We start from the raw sequence: 18520 nt of genomic DNA, 5'->3' as shown, positions 1-18520 counted from the left end.
TGTGTGTGTGTGTGTGTGTGTGTGTGTGCTAGGAGGGAGAGAGAGAACAGGAGCTAACAATCTCAACTCCTGTGGTGAAGGAGAAGAAAAAAAAAAAAACAGAAACAGAATAATCAAGTGGATGACTCCCGGGGAGACATCTGAACTCGTGAAAAACAAACAAACAGAGGAAAGCGAGGGAGAAATATTTGTCCTTCACTAGCGCCGTCGGACTGCGGCTGGCAGGGCTCCCTTGTGAAGAAACAAACAAGAGCAACAACAACAAAAAATGCTATCTAAGAGCTCGAAGTGGGAAGTTAACTAAGTCTATTGATATAAGCAGCGAGCCTGAGCTTTGCTCTTGACAACGTGAAGTCTGGAAATTCAGGGAAAAAAATCACTCCACATCAGAGACTGTGGATTTTATTCATTAAACAGCCTTTGATTTGCATTTAGATCCACCATGTAACTATTTCAAAGATCCCTTTAAAGCTGTAGCTTTGGTTGATGACAGGAAACTGGAAAAATAAGAGGTGACCTACTTGTTTTTGGCATCCAGGTGAGTTTGTCATGTAGCAGAACTTTAAATTGGATAAATTGCGCAGGTCCTTAAGTGTCATACTCAGTCTCATTTTTCACAGGTGTAGAAAGCCTTATCAGCCACTGTCACACCAATTATCCTTGTGTCATAAGTGGAAAAAAATCTGACTTGTAAAAATTAAAAATGACTGTGTTCCTACCTTGTTGCTGGGGCAGGTTTTGGCTCTGAGGGCAGTTATAGGGCAGCGAGTTGACGGGAGGCCGGTAATGCTGCGGCTGCTGCTGTTGCTGCTGCTGCTGCTGCTGCTGGGTGGAGCAGTGTGGGTGGTGCGCTGAAGAGCAGTAACATGTAGACATCTGCGAGGGACACACAACACAAATTCAAGGACTGTGTGACACATCAGCAGTCCCACTTCAATTCATTTCCCGGCAACAGGAGAAATGAAGGATTAGTCATGACGCTGGTTTCCCCTGATGGAGTGACTCATCATGACAAAATGCCACAGTTATGGACAGCCGCCATGAGTCCAGATCAAACTGAAGTCCCTACCTGCTGGACTGGCTGTTGGATGTAAGCGTGTTGCTGGAGTATCGGCTGGTTCAGCGTGGACCCGTGGAAAGCAGCGGGGCCCGGGGTGGAGCTGGGATATGCGTGGTTGGGGCCTGGAGTTGGGAGCGGGACGGGCTGACCCTGAAGCACCCCTGGGTGTCCTCCTGATGGCCCCGCCACCACGTAGCTAGCAACCTGCTGCGGATGGGCGCCCTGCAGCACCATAGGGGAGGGGTGGTGGTGGTGGTATATGGCCGGATAGTGGCGGGCATCTTGGGCTGAAGCTCCACTGTCATTGGGCGGCTGCTGCGCCAGAGTCATGTGACTGAACTGGGCATTTAGGACGTCAGGCTGGAGAGATGATTAAATGTTTTAAATTTTAATATTTCTGACAAGAGCTAAATTAAATGCAACAATAGACAAAAGCTAACACATATAAACACACAGCACAAGGGCACTGCTAATCAGAACCTGGGTTACAGTATTTTAATTATTAAACCAGCTCAGATTATGGATCAATAATCTTTTAAGCGAAGCGCTAAATCAATCATTTGTTGAACTGACTTTCACTTGAAGGTTTAAACAACTGCAGAGTTCAAATCTGACCCAGGTCTGCAGAGACTGACAGACTCTCAAGTGAACTATCTATTGGTATCACTGGCACACGCCAGTCCGGGTCATTTCTGACATGTTGTTGGAAAAGTAGTGTTTTTAGTCATGGATTATTCAGCGCTAACATCTGGTGATGAATTAAATATTAATGGAACTTTCCACAGGCATAATTAGTCACAGAGGCATGTCTTTCACTAAAACCAGGTCAAAAATGAGGTTAAGTGAATGCATGATCTATATATGTGGGTAATGGCTCCTGCTGGATTTAGGTGCACCTTTCTGACAAAAAAATGGAATAGTTAATTAGGGGAATAATAAGGTCTATGTTGAAGTCTGGAAAGGAGAGAGAATGTTCTTGATTTTTAGATACCACTAAATAATAATGTTAAGCTAATCCTCCAGTAATGTAGAGTCAAGACAAAAAAAATTAACTGCACTGAATGTGGATTCAAAGGTCTCATTACAAGGCACACAGATACAGTATGAAGACCTGGGTCAAAATAGAGCTCATGGCATTTCTTCAGCCTGACACAAGCTGAGCTGAATTTTTTTGGACTTTGTGGATGTCCGTATAAGAGTTTAATTTATTAATTTCACAGCTCAGAGAACGGTCTATAAATAAACTCTTAATGAGCCAGGTCTGACAGGAGATGGAGCAGGGGGGGGGGATAATAAAATGGAAGAAAGAAGTTCTGTACCACAGTGTACTGTTGGTTAGGACAGATGGGCAGGAACTGAGAAGGAGGAAGAGGAGGAGGAAGAGGATAAGAGACCGTTGGGTTGTGGACAGGCTCAGAGGACGGCTGGACAGGAGGACAGATCGGCTGAGGAGGAAAGGGCAGAAAAGACGGACAGAGGGACCGGAGATGAGACTTGACGAAGGTTGCTAGTAAAATGGTGGGAGCTTCAGTTGACCATTTGCTAAGTCCCGCCCCCTTAGTTACTGTTGCTATGCCTGTAACATACAGTTTTTTCCTGTTGAACTTCTTGGTGAATTTTTAAAAAATGTCTCTTTAATTTCTGACAGAGGAGCCAGCTACCATCAGTTTTATTAGCTGGAATGATAACTGATTATGGCAGATTGCAATAGGCTCTACCTAGCTAGCTAATAAGCTAACATGAATCAGAATCAGACTTTATTGCACATACCAGGTCTTTGTCTTGGTATATTGGTGCTAAAGAATGGTTGCTAAGTGACGATTGGACAATGGCTGTTGGGAGTTTAGTGAATGGTCAATTAAATGGCTTAGTGAAGCTCCTACCATCCTTCTATCAGCTCCCATTTCAACATATTAAGTTAGTAATGTTGAGAAAACGTTAGGAAAAAAACTAGGTTATATACAAGTTCAACATGAATGAGAAAAAGTCAGATTCCAGCTGGATAATATAGTCCCGCCCACTGACCTGGGAGTGTAGATGATTGGTTGGCTGTTGCTGGCTCGCGGCAGAGATTGGCTGCTGCTGGGTTTTCCCCTGCTGTGGGTTCCTGCCAGCAGGGGGGACGATGCTAGCCGGGTTATAAACTACAGTGCTGCCATCGGGATGGATGAAAGGCTTGCCTGTCAAATTAAATTCATGAGAGACCAGGAAACCACTGTGATGTGAACTGTACACACACTAATAATTCAGCATCAAATTAAAAGAAAACACTTGAATTATGTTCCTTGTGACAGTGAAGGACACACCCAAACATGGTCCATGAGAGGGGAGTCGAGAGGAATTGGCTGCATCTGAAGTTCAGTTTGCAGCCCAAAAGTGCACAACTGCGTGTTAGGCCCATGATGAATATTTACAGATTTCTCCCATCTGTTCACTGCATTTTGATCAGCACGCTTTGGTCTGACTACTAATTTGACAGACAAACCGAGTGTAGCCCCATGCCAGCCCGTGATTCTGTCCCCAAGTCATGAATATTCATCAGGAAACCAGAAAATTACAAGATGGGGAAATTTATTTTGGGAGAATTTACTTTGATTTCATGCATTAGATTGACATTGGGTCACCGACCCTGAGAAGAGAAACAATTTAGAGCTGTTTTCTAGTGATTTCTGATTCACTGAAAAGGATTTTTTTTTTATTGAAACTCTGGCTTTTTATGTTCACGTTGGTACTGTATCACTCACCTGTGTGTGGGTTGACCAGAACACTGCCAGGTGGTATCCCTGAGGCTTCTAACGGCAACACATAGTAGCTGGTTGCGTCTGTAGCTGGTGGTGGCTGTGAAGAGATGCTCTTGATCATCTCAGGGTGTCCGGGGCCTCTGGTGTCGGCGGCCGGGTGGATTAAGGGCGCGCTGGGGATGTTGGAGCGGGATGAGGCCGAGACTGGGAGAGGCAGCTGGGGACGGGATAGCGAGCTGGATGAGGAGCCGACGCTACTGCATGATTCTGAACCTGAAAAAAAAAAAAAAAAAAAAGGCAGAACAAGGAGGTTATAATCTACTTCCTACATGTGAGGAGAAGCTTGAACTTGTTGCTTTCAGCCTGTTAGTTATTCACATGGGTAAAAAGAGTTGATGGTGATAATGAAGCAGGGGAGAAAATTTACAGCCGTGCCTCTTGTTAATAATGCTACATCTCCTGTGACTGCTCTGCATTCTGGTCTCGAGGCAACTGTTGATGTAGAAATTGGTATCTCTGCTCCGTCTGTGATGGATTCCTCCCTGTATAATTACTGAATGCCGTGTAAACTAGCGAGTGTGCAAAGAAGCCCTTGGCTTTTGGGAGGAGGGACTGACATTGTAATCTGGTGTTTAGGGTTTGAGAGGGTTTAATATTTGCTGCCGTCAAACCACAACGCGACCGCAACCTTTTGAAGCTGCTGGAGGAAGCATCCAACCCTTTAAAGCCCCCCCCACTCTGAAATTTGAGTTGCTAATTTTTCCTTCACTTGGATGTTTGAGCTTCATTGTGCAGAGTTTGACGCTACAAGGCTGTTCTCACATTCATCTGCTGAGAGGGAAGACAGTTTCTCTGCGCACAACTTGAATCTCAGTTTAACACGTGGGTGGACCAGAAGGATTCTGTGACATCACAATAGGTCTGGAAGCCGATCATGATCCAGTAATCAACTTAGACAAGTGTGATGTGGAAACTTGAAGCCTCCAGGTTACAGACACTGAGAGTGACGTTTACAGCGATGTAGGAGACAACTTGTGTCGAGCAGTTTGGCTTTTGAAATAAACAATATTTACGTATTTATAGATTATGGATTTAAGGACAATAACCTAACTTTTCTGTCAAAACCACATCATGAGCGTATTATCATAACTATTAGTAGTAGTAGTAAAGAAGAGTATTTTTTAAGTTCCAAAACATATCTGGAGGGAATCTTTAAGTAGAAGATTACATCACCAAAAATAAATTAAACTTTCTTAAATAAGAATATTGTCAGCAAAATTGACTCATCATAGTACTCATTATGGTGCAAAATATCAGGGTTTAATTGTATAATTTATTATTGCTAATGCACATCAATATTGTAGGGAGTCAAGGCTAAGCTCTTTTCACCTAATAGGTTAAAACCATATAGTGTTAGGTAGCTCGTTGTAGAGCAATGGATCATTTTCTATCTGTAAAACAAATGTAGTGGATTAAAAAGTGTAATGTTTTCCTCTCACAGGCAGTGGAGTAAAAGACTTACGAAGCAGGAAACTGAATGACTTAAGTAAAGTATAATTATGTCAAAACTGCACTTAAGTTCAGCACCTGAGTAGATGTACTTGTCACTGGATTCAGAAAATTTATGCTAAGATAGCTGATGATTGTGTCAAAAAGGCTGAGAATAATAGAAGAATTTATCCTCCTGGCTCACAGCCTGTTGCAAAGAGAGGTTATTTGAGGACTGGGGAGAAGGGCAAATTCAGGAGAACATGGCAGCACAGGCAAGATGTCTCCTCGACTTATACTCCCCAAACACAAAGTGAGGGCAGCCAGCCGCCTCGTAAACAACTTAAAAAACCGCTCAGGCAAGAAGCCTGCTGCTGCTACCTCTCTGTGAGGAAAAAAAAGGATAGAAATAGAAAAATAGCAGACGGAAACAGTGGCACCGTGAGATACAGACGACAAACCTACAGTGAAGAACACGTTTCATCTAATCTCAGCCAATCAAGTTACAAATGGATCATATTGTGGAGTAAGCACTCGCTGCCGGGGAGAAGCCCTAACTTCATCTCGGTGACTTGCATGGCACTTCCCAACGCTTAGACTTATACATTATGCAGTACCTCCTCATTGCTAGGTTTTATACTACTGCTGCTACAACACTTTTTAAGAGCCTCTTCCATCACCGGGTTGCTGCGCGGTAATTAGTTCCGACAGCTGTCCGGCTACGGGGCGGCCCGCAGACTTTATTGACCACGGCAGGACAACAAACATTTGTTCCGATAAGACCTGAAGGATTTAGCTTGGATTCTGTATTTTTGTATTCCCGATCCCCTTTTTTTTTTACCCAGAGTGCCATTCAGTTAGTGAATTTTTCCTCTTCATGCTGGGACACAGGGTTTCCTTTCTCTTGTCTGATTCACTGGGTAATGTTCACTTGGCGAGCAGAGAAATCCCTCCTCCTCCACTCTGAATATACCTGTACAATCTAATAACCATCAATCACAGAACAGCTGAATCTGATAAAACATGACTTGGTTTCATTAAAATGATGGCAGAATATTTCCTGCTACTATTTTGCTTTGTTTCATTTTAAACAAACTCTGAGGACATCGTCTCAAGCATCTAAGCAAATTCTACATATTGTAACCCAGCTGTGTGATACAGCTCCAGCCTCAGCCCCAGCTGTCTCTCTTGCCTGTTTTGGAGAGCCTCCCCGTGCTCTTGCTGCTGGCCGTGCTGTCCCCGCGGACGAGGCCGGGGGAGATGCCGCTGAAGCTGCTGGCCTTGGTGATGGCGGGCCGCGGGGCGAGCCGGTTGGAGCTGTCCGAGCTGTCGGTGCTGCTCCACGGCCGGGGCTCGCCGTGCCGCGGCAACGTCTCCGTCTCTGAGCTGCTCTGCCTGCTGGCGCCTGAACGACCGGCCCGTAACCTGTGGAAGAGGAAAAGTATTTGTTTTTAATCTTCTAATTCTTAACTTTTCTGTTTGTATCTTTTATGTAAAATGCTCAAAAATGTTTATTTTCTCAAGTAGGAAAAATTCCCACCTAAGCTGATGTGTTCAAATTAACTGTTTTTCTCATGAAAATCATTTGAGAGAATTTCTGGCAACTTATCGTTTAATTTTAAGAATTTGCGAGTTACTAGTTAAAAGGTTTGCTGCTCTTTTGCCGCAAAATAACACACGGAACGAGGGTAAAACAAAGCTACACACCTGTCTAAAACTGTTTCGATAAATAAAAGATGTATCTTTTTACTCAAAGGCCGTCAGATGACTCTGTTTTTGACATTTGAAACCATATTCAGCAGTGGTCATGCACAGCAGAGACTGTATCATCTCTCACCAAATATTACATTCATGCATGATCAATGATTGATCTAAAAATGATGGCACCTTCAAAAAAACAACAACAACAACAACAAAAAAAAAAAAACTGTTTCATGGTTTAATTGGTCAGCTTTGGTCTGAATAGGCCGTCCCACACAGGAAGGCCTGGGCAGAAAATCCTATTTAACAGGAGCTTTCTTGAGCAGCAAAAAAACAAATCCTCAGATCAGCGCTCCTGTTCCTGAGCGAGCCGATTAAGACGGACGGGGCCATTCAAAGGCTTTTTCTCTTCCTGCGGTTCGGCCTCTGAAAGCAGCTGAATGATGTGTGACGAGGGGGGGAGGTGAGTGGTGGTCCTACCTGAACATTTGCCGCCTCTGTTGGGTGCTCATGCATGCGTCTTCATCCTGAGCACTGAAGGAGAGGAGGAGGAGGAGAAGTGTTACAGAACAGGCGCTGACAAAATGAGATATCCACCATTTTAAAACATGACAGAGCTGACTCTAATTGCTGCGCTGACAGGAAAACTATAAAAGTGATTCATTTAGAAGTGAAGAGCTTTAGTTACACTTCAGATCGGCTCTTCTTTGGCCAATTAACAGACGATTCATCAACCATACTAGATACAGATTTTTGGAACAAAATTATTACTCAATGAGAGGTGAAGCAAAGTCGTGTGATTAATGCCATTTCATTGCTTACCTTCTATCTAGTATGAAGTGATCTCCCTGTGGGTGAGAATGGAAATTACAGTCAATTACAAGAGTACTGTTAATTCACAGCACAGTTACTCTTCTCTCAAACTCTTCTCTCTTTGCATTCGAGCTACATTTCACATCTCTGTGCAATGAAAAAATCTCTTTCTGCTCATGAATTCGGCTCAACGGCATTAATCAATTTATCAATAAATATAATACACTTAAAGTTGCATCAGTTCTAATTATAAATTTGACTTCCTCACAAAAGGGGGCTCCAAATTGGAGCGACCCCCCGTCTATAAATTCATAAATCCAGCAGTGGTAATTCGTAGCAAGAAATCTACTGAATTTGCACATGAATAGAAATGACACAAAGATTTGTGCAACATGCCCCCCCCGCCCAATCCCACCACCCACCCCTCCTCCCCCCTCCAGCCCGCCTACACTAACAGCTCTCACATCATGTGCAAATATCCTTTCTCTGGCTCGCTGGTACTCCTCCTCCCTCTCCTCCATCGATTTGCTCCTCTTGTCAGCTTTCAAACGCATTCGAATCTGGCAAGGACACACCACACATGCACACACACACACACACATGCCGACACATGCGTTTCTTTAGCAGCTATGTCAGGGACGCCAGATTGTCCCACTCTTACCAACATGTCAGAAATGAAAGTGACAGCTTGGTGAAGGAAAAAAAAAAAAAAAAAAAAAAAAAAAACACCTACCGTGCTGTCTTCACGATCAAAGCTGGAGTTGTCTCGTTTGAGAATGTAGCGTTTCTGAAAATCGTCCGCCCTGTCATCCTTGATGTGCTCTGAGAATTTCTGATCAGGTCTGTTGGTGGAGGAATTCACAAGAGTTTTAGTGGCAGCTTAATTTCAGGCAGATGCTGACAGCAACATATGTTAACCAACAAGCAGGGCAGGAAACCAGCTTATCTGCCGATTGATTCCAACAGCTACGGCTGCAGAACACTTCCCACCAATTAATAAGCACACTGCAATTTATGTAGTTTGGAATTTAAAGATACATCCCTGTCAGACAAAATCTAAACACCAAAGAGAGGCTCACATTCTAGTGTTGGTGGTTTTGTTGATCACCACCGACTTTCCACTGGGGTCCACGTTGTGGTCCATGCCAAAGTAGGCTGCCACTCGATGTAACAGCATCCTATGGTAAGACGTCATGGGCGGAAACTTTCTCTTTTGGCTTCTAGAGAGGGGGACAGAGACGTGGTTAATGGTGTACAGTTTAAATGCTCTGGAAGAAACACAGACAGTCTGAAATGAGGAGTTCAGCACGTGGGGGGCAAGTTAAGCCTCATCTGTCTCACAGTCTGTTGTTGTTTTACCTTGTAAGGATATAGCTGCTCTTGGGTCTATTTTGAAAATCTTTCAAAGCACTTCTGAGTTCACTGGAGGAGAACTTTAAGCCCTCAGTAACTCAGAGACAAACATGACTAGGTTAACGACAGCAATTCAGACTCAAGATTCCATACTTAAAAGACATTAAATGGAGAATTTGATGACCAGAGCCAATGGTAAGTTCAAAGACTCCTTTTGAAAATGGGCTACAGACTCTACAGAGCAGTCACAATTAAAACAGCTGGGACGATGAACAGCTGCTCATCTTAATTGTGTGACATCAAGCACAGCCCATCTCAAAGTGTAAGGATCCTTCTGTGCTCGTATTGGAGAGAGCTCCTGTTATCTCTGCGACAACTTTGGAAAAAAACCTCTGACTTGATGTTAAAATTTGACTGGTTTCACTCGCACTGTAAACTAAAGCAGCTGCGTTCGTTTATCGAGTTCTCCCTCTGGTTAAATGTGTCTGACTGAGTGAAACCAGGTGTTGTAGTGTTAAGTCAGGGTAAGAACCTGAGTGAAAACCTCTTAAATGAATATTTCTTACTCGTTATTGCTGATGAAGTCCAAGATGTCCTGTTCCAACTTCAGAAGCATGATTCGATCCCTGAAAAAACAAAACATAGGAGTCTGTTTTTCCTGCCACGCTGGAGGCTGATCATGTTTTTATGACTCAGGTTACAAGAAAAGCTCATCAGTGTTAACAGTGCTAAAGCTGCAGTCTCACCAGATTTATCTAGCTGCTAAACTACATTGTAGCTTGAAATTGCAAATTGTAGTTGGTTAGCTAACCGCTAACATGCTAGCAAATTGGGAACATGCTCTGAACTCTCTGACCATCTTTATGGAATTTTCCAAGCATTTTATTCTCCGGACCATATTTAATTTTCATTTTGACTTTATGTGTATATATATATGTTGAACATACCTGGGGTTGCCCTTCAATGTGTTGACCAGGAACTCATGGAGATCAATGCCAGTTGAATCTGTGTAGTCTTGACTGGAATCTAAATAAAAGAGACGTAAGCCTTGTTTCAGTAATCAACAAGAGCCTTTGAAATTAAGGCAATGCATCACAGATTTCATTTCTATAACAAATATGTACAGATTCCACAGAAACATGTCCTGATTATAAAACAGTCCCTCTGCCTAACAGCGTGTAATTTCCTCAATATATTTTCCTTTATATGAATAACAAGGAACTCTGAATGTTCCACCTCGTTAACTCCCCCAAATTAATGATAAACAGTTAATGAAACGCCCGTCGTGAATATTGATATGCAAATGAATCAGCTTGTCATTCAACTATTTGTGAGGGAAAAAATGGAAAAGTCAGACTGCACATCAGAAAAAAGAAACTTCACTGAGGGTGACACTGTTGACTGTGTTATTAAATGGTTGTTACTGGTGTGACCAATATGAAAAAAAAAAAAAAAAGAAAGAAAGAAAAAAAATTGGCAGCTTGTATCAGCAGCGGTAGGCGCTGCCAGCTGCACCATTTAAGAAATGAAGAAGTGGACGGATAACGAAGTTGACGCTGAAAAAAAAACATGTTCCTGTGCACCAACAAAAGGAGAGGGCCCATCAGTGGGAGTCGGGGACACTGGAGCTCGTTCCCTTCGGTGGGTGTCTGGTTTCTATAATTGGACACTGCCTCATCAGTAGTGTTGCTCCACAGAGGGAAGCAGACACCTTTATACGCCTGTGGGAATCCGTATAATTGCTTCACACCTTGAGCTTGTCGCAATTAACTGAATCACGCCAATTATCGGCCCATAATGAGATATCATTTAAAATGGAGAAGTGCTTTTGGACAAACTGGAGGGCGCTGCGCCAGAAAAAAAATGTTTAGGATTGGATGTTCCTCCTGACATGGTAAAGGATATAATTATTAGAAGGCTGTAATTTGGCTGAGTGACATGGGCTGTATGATAAGTATCATTAAAGCATTTGGCTTCATTTCAGCACTTTGCCTTCAGTGTCATCACGGACACACTGTCACCAAAATGATATCATGGATTGCATAAACATATATATTTAGGCTGCTCATATCCTCCTGCCACGTTTTCAATTTTTTGATTTGGGGGGGGGGGGGGGGGGCTACATGCATCTGTGAAGCTCCTTTTTTGGAGTAAGCAATGTTTATAAATGAGGCCCCAGGTGTTTATGATGTAAAGAAAGCTGAGGTGTTAATGGAAATATTTCAGCTCCTGTGACTGCGATGGCAAATCTGTTTCACTGACATCAGTCAGATCAGGTCCTCATGAAAGTTTCTAACCTTAAAATCAAACCAATGAAAAATACTTAAAAATATTTTTGAACACAGCTGCCACTGATGACACAAGGGAACAAATATGTTCAAATACAGAAGATATTCAGAAATATTCTAATTTCTAGAAGGGAAAACCTAAAGTGACTGGTTTAATTTCATGTCTCACCTCTCGACAGCCTTTTTTTCTGCGTTTTCTCCGGTTTGTCCACCTTGTCGCAGCTCTCCTCTTTCTCAGCTTGGTCCTGTGTGGCTCGTTCTTCCTTTTCAAATGGCTGGAGGAGGAATCCATCCTGTTTAGGGAGGGGGGAAAAAAAAAAAAAAAGCTGAAAAACTGACAGACTCAGGGGTATGTGTTAGAAATTGTTGTTTATTAAAAAGGTGGAATGTGCGCGCTTTTTGCCAAATGGCCTCAATTGAAGTATTCTGGGAGAGGTCGCCCAGTTGCCACACACGAGTGAGATAATGTCAGCATTTGACGAGAGCATCAAATGTTAAAAGCGACCCAGGTCTGTTCTGAACGATGAACAGACATGAGACATTAATTTAGAAGGGAGGCATTAAATATGAGGCATTTAATCCTCTATGATCTTGCCTGAGGTTCTGGGTTAATTAGAGAATAGCATGGGCAAAAGAGGCCACTGTAAGACACTTAATAAACTCTCCTGGTTTATCATCAAAAACCTGTTTCCTTTCCGGTAATAATGCGCCTGCGTCCATGAATTCCAAATCACTATGGCAATTAATCTGCCAGATTAGCTTGTTTTTATTAAACCACCTGAATAATACATGAATTTGAGCTTGAAATTAAACAACACAGCACATTTCATTCCTTCAAATTCAACAGAATGAGGAGTTAGCTGTAATCCCCCTCCAACTGTAAAGATTCCTAAAATCAACCGTGCTGCAATCTGGCTGGAAGATGGGTGCGAGATCTATTAAAAATGGCCTCGGTTTACCCCAGTCGTGCTCTTCCTCACCACACTCCCTCTCACACACACACTCGACTCGGAGCAGTATCTGATTTGCTTTTCAGGCAATTCTACAAAGGCTGAAAGGGAAAGCTGAATAGAAGAGAGGGGTTGCCAGTGCACCGTAAGTGGATTAAACACAACTCTGGAAAGCTAACATCAGAGAGTCTGTGAGTGAGCGAGGGAGAGAGAGAAGTGAATGAATGAATGAGTGAGAGAAGGGGGTGACCTGGTGGCGGGAGAGCGGCTCATAACCAAAAAAGGTCATGAGATTGATCCCTGTAACAGCTGCGGAGCCGGATAATGAGACGCTACCTTCTCCTTCATTTGAAGACGCTCTGAATATATGTGAAAATGTAAAATGCTAATGAGAAACGTGACTGACTAATTGCCTGAGTGAGGCCGGGAAAGAAAGCGAAAATGAGTCTAGGACTGCGTGTTGTGTAAGTGACAGCGAGTTCATATGTGTGTGTGTGTGTTTTTCAAAGCGAAGGGATTTTTTTTTCGTTTTTTTTTTTTCCTGGCAAGAAGCGGTGATGTTTTGCTACTTAATGCCACCCTCGGCATCACATGGAAGCCGCCTGGTTGATGTGCAGCTGTTGCGAGCTGCCTCATTTGTTTCCTGACATCCATTTACCTTGAGATAAAGGAAAAACAGCGTGAAAATGATGGTCCCCTGAATATGTAATGAACGTGCTGTCAGTCTAAAACAAAAAAATGCGGCGTGTATTCAGAGGCCCGCGACTATCGGCCATTGATTGGAATTGACAGCCAGGCGAACAATGTAAGGGCAGATGTAGTTGTTTTGAGGACGTGGGGGACGCCTTGGACTGCCTATGGATCCATACAGCCTTTTGTTTATCTTCACAGTTTGACTGTGGAGACAATAATGGAAAATGGTGAACAACGGGAAATGTTTAGATTTGATAATCACAAGGGTTTGAATGAGAATCAGTGATCCTACAGCTGAATGTGTACTCCGCTAATGTGTTTTTTCCTCCTCTTCCTTTATTGCTTTACCTCGCCCCTCTAGGTTAGTTTGCCGCAGAAGGAGTCTCGACTCCGGGCCCAATAACAGTAGCGGGGGAAATATCAAGAGTATTCAATTAGAGCGCTCCACAGCTCTCTGTAGCTGACGTGTGGAAATTGTAATTTCCTCGACATGATTGATGGCAGTAATACAGGACGTCGTGTGAGTGCAGACGATGCGAGACTGTTGTGGGAATAACACCGCCCTCTGGTTATGGAGCTCGGTGCTGACTGGCTGAAACGCCAAGAACAGACACACCTGTGTATGTGTGTATATATATATTTATGTGTGTGTGTGTGAACGCATGCCAGGAGCTGTGCAGGGCGGCATGTAATGGAGAAAGTCTGATCGGCGAGGGGAGGTGGGGGGCTTTGCCTGGAGATACGGCGTAAAAGAAGAGTTGATTTAGCAAAGTATCGGCCAGCTCGCTGCTGGAGCTCCACACTGTGTGTTTTGATGATGTGATGTTTTCATCAGGCGGTCACGGCCAGGTATTTAATCATAGCTGTCAGACTAAGGCCGCTAATCAAGCATCAGAGGTCTGCCTGCTCAATTGTGATGAGCTGAAATGAAGAACTGATCCCAGGTCAGCACTTCAGTGATATGCATGTGGGCCTGTAGCTTAACGATTAGGGATGAAGTGTCGGAGAACCACCCATGATGAGATGACGGAGATGAATTTTACAGTCTTTAAAAGGAAATTCTACTCCATATGAACAGAGCGTGGTTACAGTTTGGGATGTGCCGGTATCAAATGCTGCTTATCGTTGCCAAGTTCACCAAAAAAACCACAGTATTATCCAACTTTTCAGAACTGAAACATCGTAAATATGGATATAATCATTCTGAAACAGACTGAAACTGCGAAGCAAACATCCACACTATGATACGAGAAGATGGAACCACGAACAGTGCAGCTTTACTGGACTCCGCAAATTAACTAATAGATTAAATCATCATAAACAAAAGCTGATTGGTTGTTTAAAGTTTTTACATTACTTTAAATGCGCTGTCTGTTTCTCTTGGATTCCACCCATTCAAGTCTTCATGCTCAGGTTCTGCTTTCTTCTGTGAAAGAACCTACAACTTGTTTCCATCAACTACTTCTGTGCAAATATGAAGAGTTGGCATAACATACCAAGATTATTTTCAAATATATTGCAATGAGTCATGATTTTAGTGGAAATTTTCCTGTTTGTCAGTCATGTAGAATACATACTGTCTGTCAGGAAATATTATGTCTTGACACCTATAACCCTGCAGCATTGAAGTAGATGAACTTGCTAATGTTAGCAAGTCGTTCTGCCTCTGCCTCTGACAGTGACAGAAACAGTTGGTGGCTTCAACACAGTCTACAATAAAAATGGTATACCGGCACATCTCTGATAAGAATTCACTCTGGTTATTCAGGGAGGTTGTTACCTGAGGTGCTGCTGAAGGCTCAGGAATAGGGCAAGGAAAGGACTCTTCACACACTGCCAGGCTCCGCACGAGCTTTAGCCTGGTGTTGGACTAAGGGGGGGGATGCAGGTAGGTGGGCACAGTTAAAACCATGCACACACACGCAACTGCATCAATATCATCACGCATCAACAGTGACAAGCCAAAGTAAAACAGAAACAGCCAGCGAGCACAATCAGTTCTTGCAAGCAAATCATACAAGTTTCAATATTTCACATTTTAGCTGACAATTCTTTTCTAGAGCAACTGAGGTTTACGCTGCTAAGACTGTAGACCTGTGGCTGCAGATCCTCTCAGATAACTTAATCAGAACACTCTTAAGTAAAATAAAAAAAAGAAAAGAGTAAGCATTTTCACATAAACCAAAGCCTTCTCCTGTTTTTCCTGAGGGAACATCAACAGCAGTGCAGCAAGCACACGGGAAACGTCCATTTCAAACCATTTGTATTCTCAGGCATAGCTCACACCATAACCTCCACTATCACTCATGTAATGGTATCTCAACATTGCACTGGAGTCATTTCAGACGTCAGCAACGGTGCGAATGATAACAACTTGCTTGACAGGAAACACAGGTGACAACTTCCAACTCAATCCAAGCAAAAAAAAAAAAAACAAAAAACAAAAAAACAACGCAATCCAAGTGCACATGACAGGCTGGAGCATCCTCGCACAACATGCATGTCGAACGTACCGTACCTTAGAGTACTTCACAGGCTGTCCATAGGTAGGGGAGGGGTGCAGGGAAGAAGTGCACAGGGAAAAATATAAAACAAAAACAAAAAAAAAAAATCAAACAAACCACAGAAGTTTTGGAGGGGGAAAGAGGATTGTTACTTTAAAAAAAAGCGGAGAAGTTTGAATTAAATATGACTGGCCTACATTTTGTGCATGCGTGCGCTACGAGCTCTGCACAACAATTCAAGACGGCAAGAAAAAAAACCACATATTTCCCCCTGTAATGCCTGTGTTTTTATGTTTGTTCCTAAACTGAAAAATTTAAGCGCACAGAACAAAATTTAGAAGCATTGATCCGCGAAAATAAAATGAAAATCCCCTCTGCAGCATGAAATCTCAAGTTGAACATTCACAATTTCCTGGGAGCATGAATTAATTTCTGCAGAGCATATGGTACCAAAGCGGTTGCACTGTAGGGCCCCTTTCTCTCTCTCTCTCTCTCTCTCTCTCTCTCTCTCTCTCTCTCTCTCTCTCTCTCTCTCTCTCTCTCTCTCTCTCTCTCACACACACACACACACACACACACACTGCAGAAAACAAAAGCCAGACATTTGGCTGCGAGCGATTCGGGTCAGTTTTATGCGCTGCTCCCAGCTCCATTTAGCTGTCATGTGAATCAGACCCAGGCGCTGGAGGTGAGATGCAGAAAAGCAGAGAGAGACCAGTCGCCCAACAGTGTGTGAGACAGCTCGGTGCCTCTGCGCTTTACGCACCAGTGGCTGTGTGTCTGTATGTGTACGTGTACGTATAAACAGAAGGTCTCTCAGTAGCATGCACGGAGGAGCGGAGGATGGGAGGAAGAGGGAGGGAGGGAAGGGGAGGGAGGGGAGACCTGGCAGGAGCCATTTCAGTCTAAATTGTAACAGAGCCCAGTCCTCTGCTTCCTAATCCCAACATGTATCCACACACACATGTGCACACACACACACACACAGCTCTGTCCTTCCTACCTGTCCTCTAAAAATCAAAAGGACAACCCCTCCCCTCCCTGATTGAGCTCGAGGGCCAAATAACACCTATAAAAAATTGAAATGGACCACTGTTCGCCCATCTCCAATGCCTGTGACCTGCCGCACCCCCTTTCTGTAGCAGGTAATATGGATGTGAAGGGAGGGGGAGGAGAGGGCTGGGACTGTGAGCGCACCGCTACACCAGCTAATTGAGTGGCGTGGGGCCGGTGGGGAATGAACAATGCCGGCAGGAGATAAAGGAACAGGGAGAAAGGGGGGAGAGGGAAAGGGCTGAAGTCAGCAGAAGTAGGGCGGCCACCAGCCACCTGTCCTGCCGCAGAGGACAGAGCTGGAGAGCTGGAGGCAGATGGTGGCAAAGTCACCCAGTCTTTCCACACCCCCCCCCACCCCCCCCGTCGGAATGCTTTCTGTCCCCCCCACCTTCCCTGTTCCAGCTACAGCCGCCTCCTCCCCCGTTTCTTATCCTCATTCCCTACCTCCTCCATTTCTTCCACAATGAACGGTTCAGGCATTTAACCGCTGCTCTTACGCAGAGCGACAGAATTAGCTTCACCTCCTCTGCTGCTGAAAATTACGAGCGGAAAGGTCAGGGGCTTCAGTGCCGTCAGCATATCTTGGCATATCCTGTGAGTGCGGAATAATTATGCCGGGGTGAGTTTTAGGAAAAGGGGGAGAACGAGAGCTGAGTAGTTGGATACAGGCTGCATTTGGAGAGGTCACAAAAAACATTAGAGGAGGCAGGGATACATACAAAGTCAATTTAAGGTGAGATCTGGAGAGAGAGGGACAGAGTTTAGCTTTAGCTGGTAAGAACTGAGGAAAACAGCAGTTTACTTGGGCTATGAAGAAAACTTTCACTATTTCAGTCACTACATTTATTTACTTTACTGTCTGAACATTATGATAGGCTTGATTTAAATGTAGAAATGTAGAATTATATACAGTATCAGTTCCAGCGTGGTGTTGTATATTGCTTTCATCAAAAGCAAAACTAGGGCTATGCAATGCTATGCTAAACAGCGGCCACTGTGGCCACAAGTGGTAATTACAAGATAACTGCACAGTGAATTCCATTTGAAGATTCTTGAGCCAGTTGCTTATGACGTCAGTTTGACATCTTGGAAAGCAGGCATATCCACTTTGAGCGTTAGCTGAGAAGGATAAATGCTAAATATGAAGCTACAACTAGCAGTTTATTATTTTAACTTGGCATAAAGACTGGGAGCAGAGGGTAGTTAGAGTTCCAAGGGTTTGTTGTTAACCCCATCTTTGCAAAGAGCCAGATCAGCTGATTCCCCCCATTTCCAGTCTTCATGCTAAGCTATCTGGTTAATGGCTTTAGCTTTGCATTTAAAGGCACATATATGTGAATCGGTACCAGTCTTCTCATTCAGCTTATGGCAAGAGTGAGAATAAGCTTATTTCCCAAAATGTCAACGCTTTAATGGAAGAGATATCATCATTGGCCGACCTAACGGAACTAAAAAGTGGTGCCCTAGTAGAGAATGGTCATAAAAACTCAATGTCAGTATCACAACAGTATCTGTATGATTAGTTGATATTAGCCACCATAAGCTACTGCTCATACAAGACCAAGTAAAGCTGCAGCAGTGAAACTCCTGACTGTATTGAATTGAGCAATGGTGCGTTTTATTGCTTAGGAAGTCAACTTTTCATTTCTAAGAGGAAAACTGTGTCAAATCATCTTTTCAAAAAGTTCAGTTTTGCTCAGAACAGATGAAACTTTAAAGTAGTGTTGTCTGTAATTTTTTTTTACCAGATTTATTTTATCACCAGAGCTAGTGTTTAGGAGGGATTTATTCTGTTGAGAGGAAGGAGGAGAGACCATTCCCTCACCTCTATCTTCATGCTTATTTTTCTTTTCCCTTTGCTCTCCCTCCTGTT

The 18520-nt window shown here is 43.5% G+C and overlaps 1 protein-coding gene across 11 annotated transcripts in view; it reads right to left on the bottom strand.

Annotated features, from left to right (window-relative positions):
- LOC108900641 (R3H domain-containing protein 1) overlaps positions 1 to 18520 on the bottom strand; it is a 50256-nt gene that overhangs the window by 17010 nt on the left and 14726 nt on the right. For 7 of the 11 annotated variants that reach the window (XM_051065977.1, XM_018701794.2, XM_018701803.2 and 4 more), the window contains exons 4-19: positions 15606 to 15623; positions 14868 to 14957; positions 11614 to 11737; positions 10104 to 10182; positions 9723 to 9782; positions 8883 to 9023; positions 8537 to 8645; positions 8268 to 8363; positions 7813 to 7838; positions 7471 to 7524; positions 6482 to 6714; positions 3805 to 4074; positions 3086 to 3240; positions 2380 to 2505; positions 1070 to 1420; positions 720 to 876 (exon numbers count right to left, since the gene is read on the bottom strand). In XM_051065977.1, the coding sequence (XP_050921934.1) occupies positions 720 to 876; positions 1070 to 1420; positions 2380 to 2505; positions 3086 to 3240; positions 3805 to 4074; positions 6482 to 6714; positions 7471 to 7524; positions 7813 to 7838; positions 8268 to 8363; positions 8537 to 8645; positions 8883 to 9023; positions 9723 to 9782; positions 10104 to 10182; positions 11614 to 11737; positions 14868 to 14957; positions 15606 to 15623 (2089 nt within the window). The remainder of the gene's footprint in view (positions 1 to 719; positions 877 to 1069; positions 1421 to 2379; positions 2506 to 3085; positions 3241 to 3804; positions 4075 to 6481; positions 6715 to 7470; positions 7525 to 7812; positions 7839 to 8267; positions 8364 to 8536; positions 8646 to 8882; positions 9024 to 9722; positions 9783 to 10103; positions 10183 to 11613; positions 11738 to 14867; positions 14958 to 15605; positions 15624 to 18520) is intronic. The other 4 variants (XM_018701797.2, XM_018701799.2, XM_018701796.2 and 1 more) reach the window with 4 other exon arrangements.

The sequence above is a fragment of the Lates calcarifer genome, linkage group LG7_2 (genome assembly GCF_001640805.2).
Source record: "Lates calcarifer isolate ASB-BC8 linkage group LG7_2, TLL_Latcal_v3, whole genome shotgun sequence".
NCBI lineage: Eukaryota > Metazoa > Chordata > Actinopteri > Centropomidae > Lates > Lates calcarifer.
Note: the sequence above shows the minus strand (reverse complement) of the source record. Positions and strands in the feature narration are given on the sequence as shown.